The sequence below is a fragment of the Aythya fuligula genome, chromosome 1, assembly GCF_009819795.1.
Source record: "Aythya fuligula isolate bAytFul2 chromosome 1, bAytFul2.pri, whole genome shotgun sequence".
Taxonomy (NCBI): Eukaryota; Metazoa; Chordata; class Aves; order Anseriformes; family Anatidae; genus Aythya; species Aythya fuligula.
The window spans coordinates 88,021,574-88,036,795 of NC_045559.1; the positions used below are offsets into that span (position 1 = coordinate 88,021,574).

A 15,222-nucleotide genomic window follows, 5' to 3' on the forward strand; every position below is an offset into this window, starting at 1 on the left:
AACCTCTGCCTTTGGTTTCCATCATCAGAGAAGCAACAGGACATACTCAGAAAAAAAATGAATCCTTGGAGCGAACAAAAGTCAGACACTTACAGGCTCTCAAAGCAAATAAGCCAGGCAACAAAGCTGATATCCAGGTGCTCCCGCAGGCTGCTCTTGCTGTTGTAAGAGCTCCTGAGTTTTACCAACTTAAAAGTAGGAATGAGCGTTAACAAATCCACACCTGCCACGGGACACTAAGATCATCCTTGGTCAAGTGCTCATGACACATGCTTTATGCACTGCAACAAGCTGCCTTCCGTGTTATCACCTACACATCGACTGTGACTCAGTATTCAGGGAGTTCTAATGATTTGTTTATATCCTTAGCAGCTGATCATCAGCCATGAAAGTTATTAAAACACATTTTCTGTCTAGAAGAGCAGGGAAAGATGCCAATGACATAACGTTTTAATTAGAAGATGCAAGCACCTTTTTTTTTTCTTTGCCTTGAATTTGCAACATTCAGCTTCTTGCTGCTTCTAAGTTCAGTCCTCCCGAGGCTGAGAAAAGGAGTAGCACAGCCTCCTACAAACAGACCCAAAGAAGTTGTTTTTTTTTTTTAAACTAATCAGCACCATAAGCCGCATAGCTGGAACTTCAAAGCCACAGCAGTGTCTTAAAAGAGGCAAGTATTTACACAATTCTCTTAAGAACAAGGTCATATTTGCCGAGCCAGATAAACACAAACTTCAAACAAATACTGAAGTCTTTGAGTATAAACCATATGCAGAAGGCAACCGCTAAGTACTAGAGGATGCTTCACACTTGTTTAGGAGCTGTCACAGCACAGAAGAATCCCAGTACCCACAGAAGTTATGGACAGGCAAAAAATGCTGCTGTGAGGACATGCAGTATACTATACACACACTGCCCGAGGCCCTGCTCAGAGAAACTTCTAACCTTAGGCATGCGTCTCCAAGCTAAAAATGCACAGCCAGTAGTACAGTTATGAACTTCATACTTCACTATTTCAGACTGTCAAGTTTAGCAAATTCATACCAAGTCCAACAAACTGACCCTGAGATCTCAACAGGTTTCTTTCCCACATAAAATACCAACTGTGCTAACGATTGTGCAAACTAACTCTCAGCGGTACATAAACAATCTAATTTATTATGTAATGAGAGCTCAGCTGACAGGTACAGTGCCTACACAACATTATTTGCTACCAACTCAAGTACAGAGGTACAGCTGGGCACAGGCAAGATGCCCTATATCATCTTCATTGTTGTAGGCACAATGAAGAAAACACTGAATGATCTAAGCACTCTAGCAGTGTAATTCTCAGACCTACTTGGATTCAGCCTTTCCCATTTGTATTGGCTCCAGATGGCTGTTGTTCAGTTTAAGAGTATACATGCATTTCAAGGGAAATGCTCCTGAGGAACAAGGGAACTTCACCTGAGATGTTAAGTCAATGTTCTGACCACGAGAATGTCCCTTGAGCTCAGACAGACACACAAATTAGATTTATAAGTCTAACATGATTCAAACAAGAAGCTGGGAAATCGGATCCTACAGTCCTGCTCACAGCTCTGCCACCAATTCCCTGTGGCCTTTGTGAGTTACTTCATCTTTCAGCTGCTTAGCACAATGAACACTCTGGTGACCTCATCAGGACAAGGACACGGCCATCCAGATGATGTTCCTATGGAAGCACAAGCTAAGGCACGCCAATTTACTGGGGCCACCTGATGCAGATCCTGAGTCACACCGTCAGAGCTCTGAGGAATCCAAGTCTTTCACGAGATCAGGTGTTTCCCCACCTGTTGCTGGGCACCCAAGCGTGCCACCTTCCTAACAGGGTAACCCATCCACTAAACTAACAGCAACACACACACTAAGCCCACACTCATAAGCTTACCTTGTCAAGGTAATGAAAAAAAATACAGATCCAAAAATTAAGAGTGTTAAAAAAGTGTTTATTTTTTTTACACTCTCCATTTTTGGTGAGGCAACACCCTAGGGAAGAGCAGAATGAACACGTGCACACTCCTTCTGCCCTTCCTAGTCACAAATACCATTCTCCATACAGAACTCAGAAAGCATACCTTTGTGGAAAACATATATGCTCACCTGACCAAAAAAAAAAAAAAAAAAAAAAAAAAAAAAAAAAAGAAGCCAGGAAAGCACATCTTATCCAAGATTAAGAATCAAACTCAGCCCTTATTGTTAAAGAGCATCAGTGACGTTCTAGAGGCATAAAGAGACATTGGACGGGTCAGTGAACCATGCAAGGAACTGGGAGACAGGCCTGGGCACGGAAGCCAGAAGTCCTGTCACTAACTTGATACGTGACATCAGGTAAACAATTTCATCCCCTCTCAGTCTCAGCTTACACTTTAGTAAGCCGATAATGATAAACTACCTACCTCACTACATGGGTGGAGAGCGCTTTACTAATTCATGACAGCAAAGCAACCTGAGAAGAGTGGATATAAAGCTAGTCCACATACACACATACAGATGGAGACAGATAAACAAATTGGAAGAAAAGACACGTTACCCAAAAGCTCCAGTCAGCACTCCAACTGTACTGGGCAGGAACCTGCATCTTCTCTGAGCACGAACCAAGAGCCTCCTCGGAGTCCGCAAGCAGCTGGTTGATAAGACCATGATCCACCTCATGAACTTCCTGCGAACAGGGAAGGGAGGTTATGTCACTTGAGAAAGGCGCTGAAATAAGATGGTTAAGCCATTTAAGAACCGTGTATTAAATGAAACTTGATGTGCTAGGTTTACCCAGGTGAGCGGCATGCAAACGCTTCCCACTGGCAGCGTTTTCATCGATTTTTTTTATAGCATATGCTCTATTTAATTTTTACCTACCTCATTATCAGAGTACATTATTTCCACAGCAACACCTCCACCTGGGCACTGAAGCCACACAGATGTTTAGAGCTGGGCTAACCTGAACAGGAGACACCTGTGTACCACTTGCAGGACACCTCTGGGCACCCAGGGACCTTTCAGAAAGCGAGTCTGCACTTCCCAGAGACGCAACGTACTTTATCACGATACAAATATATATATTTTATACCTATTATTTACACCACAAGGTTTATTTGTACAAGACACAACACTACAGAGGCCAGCAGCTCTGCTTGCATTCCTCGTTAGGAAAATAAGCACGCTTCTGGAGCACTTTCCCTCGACACCGCTATTCGCTTGGGAGCTCGGTTGAGCTTCAGGAGGGGCAAGGGAGCCACAGCACAGGGGGACACTTGTCCCAAATCGCACATCAAGCCGGGCCAGCACCCTACCAGCCCCCAGCCCACCCAGAAGATCCCAAACCCGGCTTCTCGCCCAGCAGGACCCGCAGCCGGGGCGGCACCGCCACGGCTCCCCCCATCCCCGGCGGGCCCTGCCCCACTCGCTGCCCCCCAAAACTTTCCGAACCGGCGGCGAAGACGTCCGGGACCCCCCCCTTTTTCCTTTTTTTTCCCCTTTTCCCCCCTCCCGGGGCCGGGGCACGGAGCTCACCGGCGGGGAGCGCGCAGAGCCCGGCGGCAGCGGCGGCGCTTACCATGGAGGGGGGCGAGGGCGGCGCGGCGCCCGCCAAGCGCCTCAGCGGGGCCGCGGCCGCCATTTAAAGGGGCAGGCGCGGAGCCGAAGGCGGGAGGCGCTTGCCGAGGGCCAGCGGCTCATGAGGAGGCCGGGCCGGGGAGAGGAGGAGAGGAGAGAAGGGAGAGGGGCCGCCCGCCCACGGCTGGGGGCTGCCGGGCAGCCCCGAGAGGGAGCCGGGCTGGGCGGAGGGGGTTTGGCGAGCCTCCGCCCCCCCCTCACCCTATACACGCGGGGGGAGCCCCTGTGAGGCTTTGGGAGAGCTCGCTGAGGACGGCGAGGAGTTGGTGGAAAGTTTGGGAAGGAAAAAGTGATGACAGAGCCACCTCCCCCTCCTTTCTTCCCTCCCTCCCTCACAGCGGGAGGCGGTGGGGCTGGGCACAGCCTGCCCAGCGCCGCTCCACAGGGACCCCTAGAGGGGGGAGAGCGAAACCCCACAGCCCTGTGGGGTTAGCCGAGGGGGGGGAAGCTTCACGTTCAGCTGGTGGCTGCCAGCGACGTTAAAAAAACAAAAACACTGCACTAAAACACTGAAAACCTTCTTCTGTATTCCCTTGGTTTGAAGCCGGCTGCCCGACAGCTGTTCTTGAGCACGCCGCGTTTCACAGCACAGGTACTGCTACAGGATGAAACGGACACACTGCACATGCCGTTCATGCTCATCACAACACAATTTTTTTTCTTAGAAATGCATCAGATACTTGGGTTTACATCAGATAGTGTTTGGAATGCCTTTGATCCAGCCCCATCTTCCCACACTGACTCCGCTGCCACCCAGCCACAGCCACTGTCTCAGTCCCGACTCCTCTCAATGTGCCAGCTGCCTCTGACTTCGCTGGTTATTCACTCCTCAAATTCTTGGTTGCTTTTGATTTCCCTGACTTGTTCCTTCCATAGTTATTTTCTTTGCTTTCTAGCACTTTGGCATTACTCCCTTGAGAAGAGCCTCATGACCTACCTTTCAGCTTTCCACCAAAGTACCATGTTGTCCTGTGCTTGGTCCCAGCTCCCTACTTAATAAATATTTTCTTCAGAGTAATTCCTTCCTGATAATCCCAGGTCAGGTCTTCCCACAATCCCAACCCATTTGAATACTTGCCTTCTAGCTTCCTCAGCCATAACCCTGCTTTCACTGATACAGGCGTCACCACATCAAAGCTAGATATTGTTCCTCTTGACATCGTTCGGTCAGCAGGCTTTTGCGAGTCAAATGTGGAATTTCTTAAAACAGTTATTGCAGTCCTCCCACCTGCAAAGACGCAAATCAAAGACTTTGTCAGGGTATTCACAAAAGCTGTAACATCAGGACAGTTGTCCTCATGGTGTATAGGGTTTTCTCTTTGTTTTGGGTGGTGGGCGGGGGGGTGGTCCTTTTTGCTTCTAAATACCAAGAAAAGCAGAAATACTGATGCTTCCCTTAGAAGTGTGCAGCACATATGTTTTAACAGGTGTGGAATTGAGTCTCTACTGGATAATCAAGCAAAATTCCGTTATCTGAAGAGTCCTAAAGATAAGCAAAGTCCTTAGATAAGGCCAGCAGGCTGCTGGACAGGTGCACTAGGAGAGGCATCAGCCAGCTAGCTGGGCTGGCACGTGCTCTGTACGGCTGCAGCTAAGGATCCGTACTTTGAAGAATATATTTTACCTATACGCGCAGTGTGTGTACAGCCACATATATAATAAAGTCCTGTAACTTCCCTAGGATGCTAGGAATCAAGTTTGCTTTCTTGTCTCACCTCCACTAGGAAGGGGTTCAGCAGAAGAGAGGTCTCCTTTTGAACACCTGGATATTCTGTGCTCAGCCCAAAGTTCAGGTTTATACAAGGCCAAAACAAAACAAAACAAAAATAATAATAATAATAATAATAAATTATCTTCCCTCTGCTCTCAGAGCACTTTTGGCATCTTCCATGGGATAGATGAGAACAGCCCCCGGGAAGTCATTGTTGTGACTTCAGATGTGGCTGTCATCCAGGCAGCAGGTGATAACTTTAGTGTGACATTCACCAGGCAGAATGTGAGGTCCTGTTGCAACAATGCACACGTATTTTGTCTCGCCCGTACCACCCGCACTACTTTTTTTGCTTGTGCTACTGGTGAGGGTGAGACCACACACTTCAGCAGCTATGAGGCAGCACGTTGGGAAGCTCTATGTATCTGCAGTGTCTTCATTTCTCTTCTTCTTACTGGTGGGTGAGTACTACAACACCTTCCTTAACGAGAAGAAATATCGTTTATTCATAGAATTTGGCTTGGGAGGTTCTCTTCTTCTTTTTTTTTTTTTCCTTCTTTTTTTCTTTATGTCTTTTTTTTTTTTTTTTTCAAAAAAAAATTCTCTCCTGAGGGTTTCCCCAGGATGCAGGAAAACTATATCCAGCATTGTACACTGCATCAAAACACTTTTTTTCTTTATACATATGCTCCTTTTTAGTTAATAGCAATACGTGTTTGGACTTGATCCCCAGGGTGGAATTTATCTTTCCAGAAAGCGTGAGTTTGCCTGGCTTTTTTCAAGAAGAAGGGCTGTGTATCATCCTTGCTAGGACCTTCATTTCTATTTTAGTTCTCTGATGTATTAGCAAGCAGTTATCCACACAGGGTAGTTACTCACATCCATCTGTAAAAGCCAAACTTAACCCAGGGCAAAAGTCATATAAATTGAGATAAGCGATGAGCAGTCATTGATCACTTAATCACAGGCCAACTGGGAGCAGGGTAGAGCTTGCAAAGCACTCTCACAGCACCAGCTGGGTGTGAAGTTGAGCCTGAAAGCCAAGAAAACCACCTGAAAGATGGTCGTTCCAGCATGTGAGGATTTTTAGGTGGGTTGGAAATTGAGTCCTCAACCTCTGCTCCCTTTATTGAGCTCGAACAAAGGAAAGGAGGCACAGCAAGAGAAGGCACATTTGGCACTGACCTCCAGCCTCCGCTCTGGTTTCCCGATGCTGTTGGCCACTGGCAAATGAAGCTTGCAGGGCTGCTGTGGTGAACTCCGGGGATCAACAGGGAAATCTGAGGTCCCAGAAGTAGGAAGGGTTTTTATGCTGGCACATTTTATTCTTTCCTTTTGTCCTCTCGCCTGCCTCGTGTATTTCTCAGGCACAGCCAACGAGATGGCCTTACATGGGAAAGGACCAACCTGCAGATGGAGCAAAGGGTAGGCTGACGGGTTAGCAGGTGCCCTGCGGGTACTGGGAAACGTGGAGCACGTTGTCACATTACAGGGAGCCCCAGAGAGCTTTCTCCCCTCGTGGCTGAAAAACGGCCACGAACGAGTGACTTTATGTGACAGTGACCTATTAGATCATCTAATAATTTCTCCAGGTCAAGACAAGATCATCCACGCTGTCTGTCTCTGTGCTCTGTCTAGCCTAAGAGCTTTCACCAAAAAGCCTCGCATTCCTCTCCAGGGGGGACTGAGCCCTACAACCCACTGAAGGGGGAGCCGCACATCACTCTCCTAATGAAGCGATTGACATAAAAAGAGCTTTGAAGCAGAGTCAACAGAGCATTTGGCATTGGTACGCTGCCAAATGCCAGTATGATAAGGGCATTGTGTATTTAAATACCAGTGAGCTAGCAGGTTCCAGTTTTGCAACCTTACCAAAAAGGAAAAAAAAAAAAAAAAGGAAGGAAGAAAGAAAGAAAAATAGAGGCTGTGCTGTGACCTTCTCAGTGAGAACCCCAAACAGAGCCGGGACTAAACAACACAGCCTACTCCTCTTGCATTTTGATTTTCCTAATTAGCTGTAAGCTAGGTCTAGTGAATCAAAGATGTGGGGTAACGCAGATGACAAGGCCAGTTATTTCCTGATAGGCAGCGCAAATGAAACTCGTGATGAACAGGAGGCAACATCAAAGCACATTGTCCCTGCTCTGTTATGATCTCTGTGCCACTAAGTGACTGTGTAAAAATGATGCCTTTTTCTTCACTAAAAGGAATACAAATTACGATTGTGTTGCAGGGAGCATGTGTGGTAAGGCAGGAATACCTCTAGCAGTGAAGAAATTCTGTTGCCTTTCCTTGACAAGAAGGTAGCAGCGGCACACACTGCTCTTGCTAAAGCAGCAGCATCCAGCAAAGATGATTGATGGACAGAGATTTTGAAAGAATATTTGAGGCAAAACTGCTCTAACAAACAATCAAATGCATCACATCCGAATACGCACAGAACCAAAATATGCCAAGCTACCTTCAGCGTTATCACACATTTGTCAAAGTATTTGCACTTCAAGATTAAAACTTCAAGATTACTTGTACTTCAAGATTAAACTTGACTTTTCACAAGGTTTTCACGAGGTGTATAAAAATAGGAGACTCCTTGTGAACTTTTTTTTTTTTTTTTTCCTTCCAACCACTCAGAAATTTGGTGATGTAGAGCTTTTTAAAGCTGCTTCTCGTCTGATTGAAAAGTACCTGTTGCCTGTCAGTGTCTCCACGCAGGAGCTGAAACGGGGTTATTAACAGAACAGGGAAGGAAACAAGAAAACAGGAATAAAACTCTGGAAAATCTCCGTGTGTCCTGCTTCCCAGGCCTTCTTCCTTGTGTTGTTGGACTGCTGGCAGACACAGCTTGCTCGCACAAACCTCTGTCCGCTGCATGCAGTGACTTGCTTCTGTTTCATCCTGTCGCAGGGGCGGGGGGAAAGTCACAAGCTAACCAGCTCTTCTCTTTCCTCCCTCATCTTCCTGTTTTGACCAACTTCACAGCCTGGAACTGGAAATTCATTCCTGACAAAAGGGCGGTGGAAGCTGTTACCATCTTGCGGAGGATGCACATGATGTTCTGGATTTTAATTTATTTATTTATTCATCTATTTAGTGATTTATTTTCTGGGTTTTGGTCACGCTACATATCACCTTCTGTGGGCACCACTTGTGAGCCATTTGGGGACAGTAGACACGATGCATGCTGTGTGGTTGCCCAGTTTCATAGCCAGCTTTTGTTTTCTGTGTATTTGTGCATCCATGTGTTATCTCTTGTCTGGCACTTAAACTGTAAACTCTGTGCTTCATCCTTTTGTGAGACACCTAGAAAAACAAGGCCCGGCTTTCTGACAGAAACTGTCAGTGCTGCTGCCATACAAGTCATAAATAATAATAGCTTATGAATACAACTGTGATTTCGTACACAAGCTTGCCTGGAGGAGCATTCAAGTAACTCCCAAACCCATCATCAAGCGAGCGGGTTGGTTTTCCATTGCCACGAGACATTTGTCCCTGATGCACAGAGGGACACTATTGTCACTGGGAAGCTTCAGCTGGCCCAGACAATAGCAGCTCACACCCTGCGAGCTGCGGTGAAAGGCTGAAGACAATAGGAGATCAAAACCTTCCCTGAATGATCCGCAGCCCTTGAGAGGGCACCGGCTTGTAAGAAGGGAGACCATTTTTTTTACTTGAAGAAAATAAAACAGTGGAAGAAAGTTTTTGCAAAGATTGGTTTGAACTCTTGCTTGGAGGTAGCTGTTGGGTTATTTTTAAGAGTTTGTTTCCCCCTCTTTTTGTTCCAGCGGGGGATTTGAGACAGCAACTATTCCTCTCATCTTCTCAGCCCAGGCTTGTTTCCAGAAATGAGATACACTGCATTACTCCTAGCTCCAGGCTGCTTGCTGCTATGATTAGCAGTTGCGTGAGGGAAGGCAGCTTTAAATTTCTGGTCCAGGCATATTGTCTGTATGTTCCTAACAGAGAGCAGCGGGATAATGGGATCCCTTCACAGAGGATAAATGTCACCCAGTGACAGGAGTCCTCTTAATTAAAAATAAGGTAGTGTGACAGTGTCTTCAGGTGCATCTTCTCTGTGTTTCAGGATGTTGGTTGTCAAAATGGAGCTGGCTATTTCATATGCTGAGTGTTTTCACAACAACTCAAGTTATCAAACGCGTATGTTGAAATCTACGTGTTGAAACCCACAGGAACTCTAACTTGTTGAAAACAGTTCCAGAAAGGGGGCTGCCCAGGCAGGATGACTTAACTAACTTTCTGCTAGGCAAACAGAAAATCAAGTCCCATCTTTGTGCTTACCTGCTCTGCTTGTAAAACAGATACAGAACATCCTGCAGTCAGTGCCTCTCACCACCAGCTTCCCTTGGCTCACCAGGTCCTCTCTTCTCCCTTTCCTTTTCCCTCTGGCATTAAGCTTTTATATCCCTGGATATAGAGCATGAACTTTATTTTTACATTCACCAAGAGCCTGCTAACTCCTCAATTTCAGCCTCTTTGAACATCAGATCTGCTCCTCAGATAGATTAGGCATCATCTTTAGGAACTCCTGTGCTAGAAAATCTGTCTCTCTTGAGTAGAGCGTGTCACCACACTAGAGAAACACTCACATCAGTATTCTCAGTATCAATACCTGCAGCAAGCTAAGATGCCATCCTCCTGTTTGCACATAATATCTTCTGGGTGTTCAGTCTGTGGCAATGGAGATTTCTTCTCAGGATCCCAAGATTTCCTACCCTGAAACTGGAATTGCATGCCAAACCCTCTAAGAAGCCACCACATTATGTTTCGGGATGCAGGCAGTTCTATTCAGATGCTCTCATGTTCGCTGTACTTGTCAGAGCAGAGCTGCCTGTGTGCAAGGGGACATGCACTTTTTGCTGTGCCTTGAAAATGGTTGAGACCCTGAGACTTTTTGGAGTGGGAAGATAGAGGTTAGAGTTTCAGAAGGAAATGTGTCTGAATGTGGCAGAGAACCTATCTGCACACATGAACATAACCTAAGCGGGAACCAGGAAAAAAATCCCTCAAATCCTAATTCCAGGAGCTGTTCTGTGCTGTGGTTACAGGTCAGAAAGAGTCAAAAAGTTTATTTTTCATTATTTTGCCCTCAACCTTCCTCTTCTCTCTCTCTTTTCTGGTACAGATGTTGGTGTTAGTGGTGGAAATCCAAGCACAGAGAGAGCAGCTGTATCTCACAGGGCAGCACAGCCTCCACTGTTGACAACGCCTGAGCCATGGCACCTTTTAGTGACTCAAACACCAGCCAAGGAAAAAGCCAAAGAGGGGGAAACTGTGGTCTTAAATTGCCACTTCAGCAGTCCACAACGTCCTTCCCTGGCTGACCTGACGGTGAAGTGGTACAAAGAAGACGAAAAGGGGCAGATGGACCTGCTGGAAAACAACGTGACCATCTTGCCAAATAACTCTAGGATTTTCCTGAGTGGAGACTTGTCCCAGGGGGATGCCTCCCTGGTGATCCTCAATGTGACGACCGGTGACCACGGTATCTATTACTGTGAGGTTACGCTTCCAGATGGGAAGGTGGTGACAGGAGATGGCACAAAGCTGAGGATCAGGAGGGCTCTGGGTAATATTTGGTGTTATTTATTATATTCTTTTCTCCCTCTTCCTCCACCAAAGCTGGTCTACACACTTGCAGAAGGAGGGAAGTTAGGAAGTTAGTCTGCTTGGCCTCTAGCAGCTATGGGCTGGTGTCATGGAGTGTAATTGCTAGGTAGCATTTCTCATTCTTTTTGTTAGGCTAGGTAATTTCAATTGGCTTGCCCCGAGAAACAATCACACAGGTGTTATTACAACAAGAGACTTTTACAACCAAAAAGGGAAGAAATAATTTTGTCACTGGAACCAGTGAGTGCCAAGAATGAAACTGCCAGACAAGGCTTTGTTCAGTTGAACCCCTATGAGTGGTAGGTGTCAAGATACTTTCTCCCTTTTTTTGGACATCATTTCTCTCCAACACACTAATCTGCATATTCATTCCTTAACTCTGGATGACGTAAGTAATCCCACGATAAAACACGAGGATCATATTATATTGGTTCTGCTTAATTTCAGCCACATTCAAATCAAAGTAGCATTAAAACTGCCATGCTGTTTTCTTAGCCTCACAAATAGACACCAGGCATATTAAGGATGGAGATAACTTGCTTTGCCTTTATCAACTGGGATTGTCAAAGCAGCTTTCCTTTTTATATAGGCCAAACACATTCCAATCCCAATGAATCAAAACATCAAAAGGTTTATTATCTTATTATCTAACTTAGAAAAAGTAGCACTTTTTTTGTCAGGAGTAAATCATGCAAGTGCTGCTCATTATCAAAGCTTCTCGCTCACTGAGTTTCACTAGGCCTTTGCCCTTTTGAGCCTGAATCCTTCCCTTTCTAATTTTTATACAACTACTCAATTTAAACCATGGCTCTGACAAGGCAAGAAAATCATGCCCCTGCAAGGACTTGGCCATGTATCTTATGAGGTCTCCCACTGGCTTGATCTCATAGTCTCAGTAGTGCGTGTTACTCGTGCAGTGTCTGCTCCCTGGCCGATATAATTGCCTTTCTGTGTTCCTGAGAAGATGAAATACATCATTTCTGCGCTGTGCCTGAATTAAAGGGACGAGAGAACACGAGAAATATAACTCACAAAGAAATGAAGTGTGCCACAAATCCAGACTGTCCAAAAACTTATCTAAAATTAAAAGGAGAAATTAGATGACAGCGTTGACTTGTCCATTACACGAAGCAGATGATGTATGTTTTGAAGTGAGGTAAGTAATGGTTCTGCAGCACCTTCATTGCCTTTTTGATGAACGAGCAGCCCCCCAAATCAATTTCAACTACAGGACACATCCCGGCATGTGGGAAGATCAGGTTGGATTTTTACATATGAGCTACAGCTCGTTGACTGGTGAGTGACTGCATGTCCGTCTATTCGGCAAGGTAGCAGCTTCTCCTGTGAACAAGTGACCAGAAGTCTGGAAATCTGTCTATGAATTCCTCAGCCCCTGTGCAATGGGTTTTACTTCTGGTTGTGAATGATGACTGAGAATGGAGCCGAAGGTATTGGTGGGGCTGTCTTAAGCACCTACGTTAAGAGAAAAAGAGAAGGTAAACGGGGCACCAGAACAGTTGGTGATGTCCCTTTCTTCCTTTCCTCAGTGAATTGCCTCAGTGCAGTTCAGTGGTAGGTGTCCTGGGTTAAACTCGTTGTGATTAAGGGCTGATTAAAACTGAGATAAGATTTCAGGATTTATCTTGTAGCCAACAGAGTAGCAACAGCATCCAGATCTTCTAGCGAAGCTTAAATGCAACCCCTTAGAGATATGTAATGAATGCCTGATCGTACTGTAATTGTAGATGAAACTGGAAGGCTTTTAAAGTATTCTTTTATTATCCTTTCTGGATGAGTCACATGGCAGAATGCCTACCACGGGGCAGTCACATAAAATCTGTTCAGATCAGTCTTGTGCCTCTGCCCGCCCAGGTCGCTCCCTACAGAGAGGTTCCTCCTCTGGCAGGCTGTTCTGCAGGGCAGGTGCTCTCCGTGATGCATCCCATAACTAGGTGGGTCTAGTGTCCCCACCTAACCAAAGGTTCTTCCTGAATCATCAATAAATAATGCAGCCAGGAGGCCAACGTGCTCTTATCTCAAAGAAAATGGGATCATCCCATCTTGACCATGCAACAACCCCAAAGAGCAACAAGTCAAAGTAAGGGCTTCAGTGGAGCTCTGCCCACCTTTGGGTGCTGCTCCGTAACAGCGCCAGGTTGTTAAGGGAGACTGATAGGGAGATGAGGCTATTTTGTCCCTAAATCCCCAGAAAGCATAGCAGCTTCATGCAAAGGAATGAAAAAAATGGCTCCATCGTGCAATACATTCCCGTGTGGAAGCCAATGACTTCATGACAGACAAGACATCATTATAATCACTCTCATGGCAAGTAGCTTCCCTACAGACACTGCAGCAAATGTGATAACCACATTGCATACACATGCCTGAAAGATATCTTATGCTGCTCTCTCTGCCTTTCCTTCTCCCCCAGGCCTGTTCGGTATCGAAGAATCCATTGGGACGATCATCGGAGTTGTGGCAGCGGGTATCGGAGGCTTGGTGATTCTGATAATTGTTCTAACCCCGCAGCTAAGGAGGTGTGCCCTCTGCATGAAGCAAGGCTCTCACCAAGGTATGGAGCACAGAACAAAACCTGGCATTACCTGATAGGAAGATGACCCTGGTCACCTGTTTCCTTTTTTTTTTTTTTTTTTTCAAAATTAAGTAGGAATTAGCCAGTTACTTACCTTTGGTCAAAGCAGGTGTCTGGAAGTATGAAGTGTGGATGAAACTCTGCAAGGGCTGGTCCTCTATTCCATTTCTTTTTCACATAGTTCCTTGTTTATGTTGGAAAGACCTTCATGTATGGGCCCAATGAGTTGCCTATAAATAAAATAGTATCTTCTTTAATTGCCACCTTCAGCAAAGAGTTGTTCCGTGAGACACTCCTTCTCCTTTTAACCAAGTCCTCCTGGATCTGCTTTGTGTTCTTTGGGGTTTATTCTGAAGGATGGTTCTTTCTCCCACTGACTACACACTTGTATCAGTAGTCTTGTCATACTTGCATACAGAAAGCCTGTAATGGACCAAGTACACACACGAGATGTGGTTTGTAAAGCCCAGTAATATCTTTTATTAGATCAGCTGCTCAGATAGGGTAAAACAGACATTTTCATCACACAAAGAAATGACCCAGGGTGAGGCTGATGTATCCAAAAATGCAACTGCCTCTTTTTTTTTTTTTTTTTCTAGCTCTGGCAGCTGTTCTAGTAACAGTAAGCTGACACCAAAGGCTGGCCACAAGTTTAGTTCCCCTTTGGTGCAGCCCAAGATGCAGCCTGCATTTCAGGATGAGCTCAGCTGACTGGAAGCTTTGCTAGATGGGACTCTTTTGAAAAGCTCGTTTTCTTTCTCTCTTCTCCGGAACTCAAAAATCTTACCCATCCTAAACTTCCAACCCAACCCATTCCGTGATTCCGTGAAATCAAACAAACATGAGGAGCTGTTTGCTCTTCACTGGAGCGCTGCCGCCACCTGATGGCCAGCTTTGCGGGGACAGGGACAGGGACAGGGACAGAGCCCGCTCCCTCTTACCCTCCCAGCCTTGCTGCATAATCATATACACAGCATAATCCCTTTGCAAACCCTCTGAGCGAACAGAGTTTACAACCTCTCACCTTGCTAGATAGCCTGGGGAGAGTTTTTTGTGCTGTACTAACGTTGTATCGCTCACTTGCTCTATTTTTTCCTTCTTGCAACGTAGCTTGACCTGCAGTGCTACAGGAATCACTGGAAGATGCAAAGGCTAACTGTGGAACAACTTGTAAGCCAAAAAGGAAGCTCTAGATATAATAAATGTTTTTGCATCCATACATGTTGCCTTTGGCATTTTTTCTTTTTCTAGTATGTTTCTTCTTCCTGCAGCTTTGACAGCTGCAGTGGCATATTCAGCATTCCTCCTGCAGCGAGGAGCAAAACAACCATTCAAAAAGGAATTTGTGTTGTCACCTGCTGAGGGCCCACTTGGTCTGGCCACATCTCTCTGAATCTAGGCTCTGATGAGGTACCTTGGGTCTTTCCCTGCCATTACATCTTATTTGGAGATGCTCCAAGTCTGCCAGAAGTGCTTCAAAGTGGACAGAAGGAAGGCTGCCAGCCACAAACACCTGCCTGAGGGAAGCGCCACGCATTTGCCCAGAATGTTCCAGTGTTCCCATCTGCCTGGGAACGTCCCCCTCTCAGTATAGAGGGTCTTGTCCCAAGGGCTTGCTCCAGCCTACTGTCCTGCAACAAAGGGGCAAAGAAGGCCCACTTGAATG

At 45.9% G+C, this 15,222-nt stretch overlaps 1 protein-coding gene across 1 annotated transcript in view; it reads right to left on the reverse strand.

Moving 5' to 3' along the window:
* Positions 1-3,631, reverse strand: part of GRAMD1C (GRAM domain containing 1C) — a 48,932-nt gene extending 45,301 nt beyond the window's left edge. Inside the window, exons 1-2 of the mRNA XM_032207548.1 lie at positions 3,569-3,631; positions 2,549-2,677 (exon numbers count right to left, since the gene is read on the reverse strand). Coding sequence (XP_032063439.1) covers positions 2,549-2,677; positions 3,569-3,631 — 192 coding nt within the window. The remainder of the gene's footprint in view (positions 1-2,548; positions 2,678-3,568) is intronic.
* Positions 3,632-15,222: the final 11,591 nt, after the last annotated feature.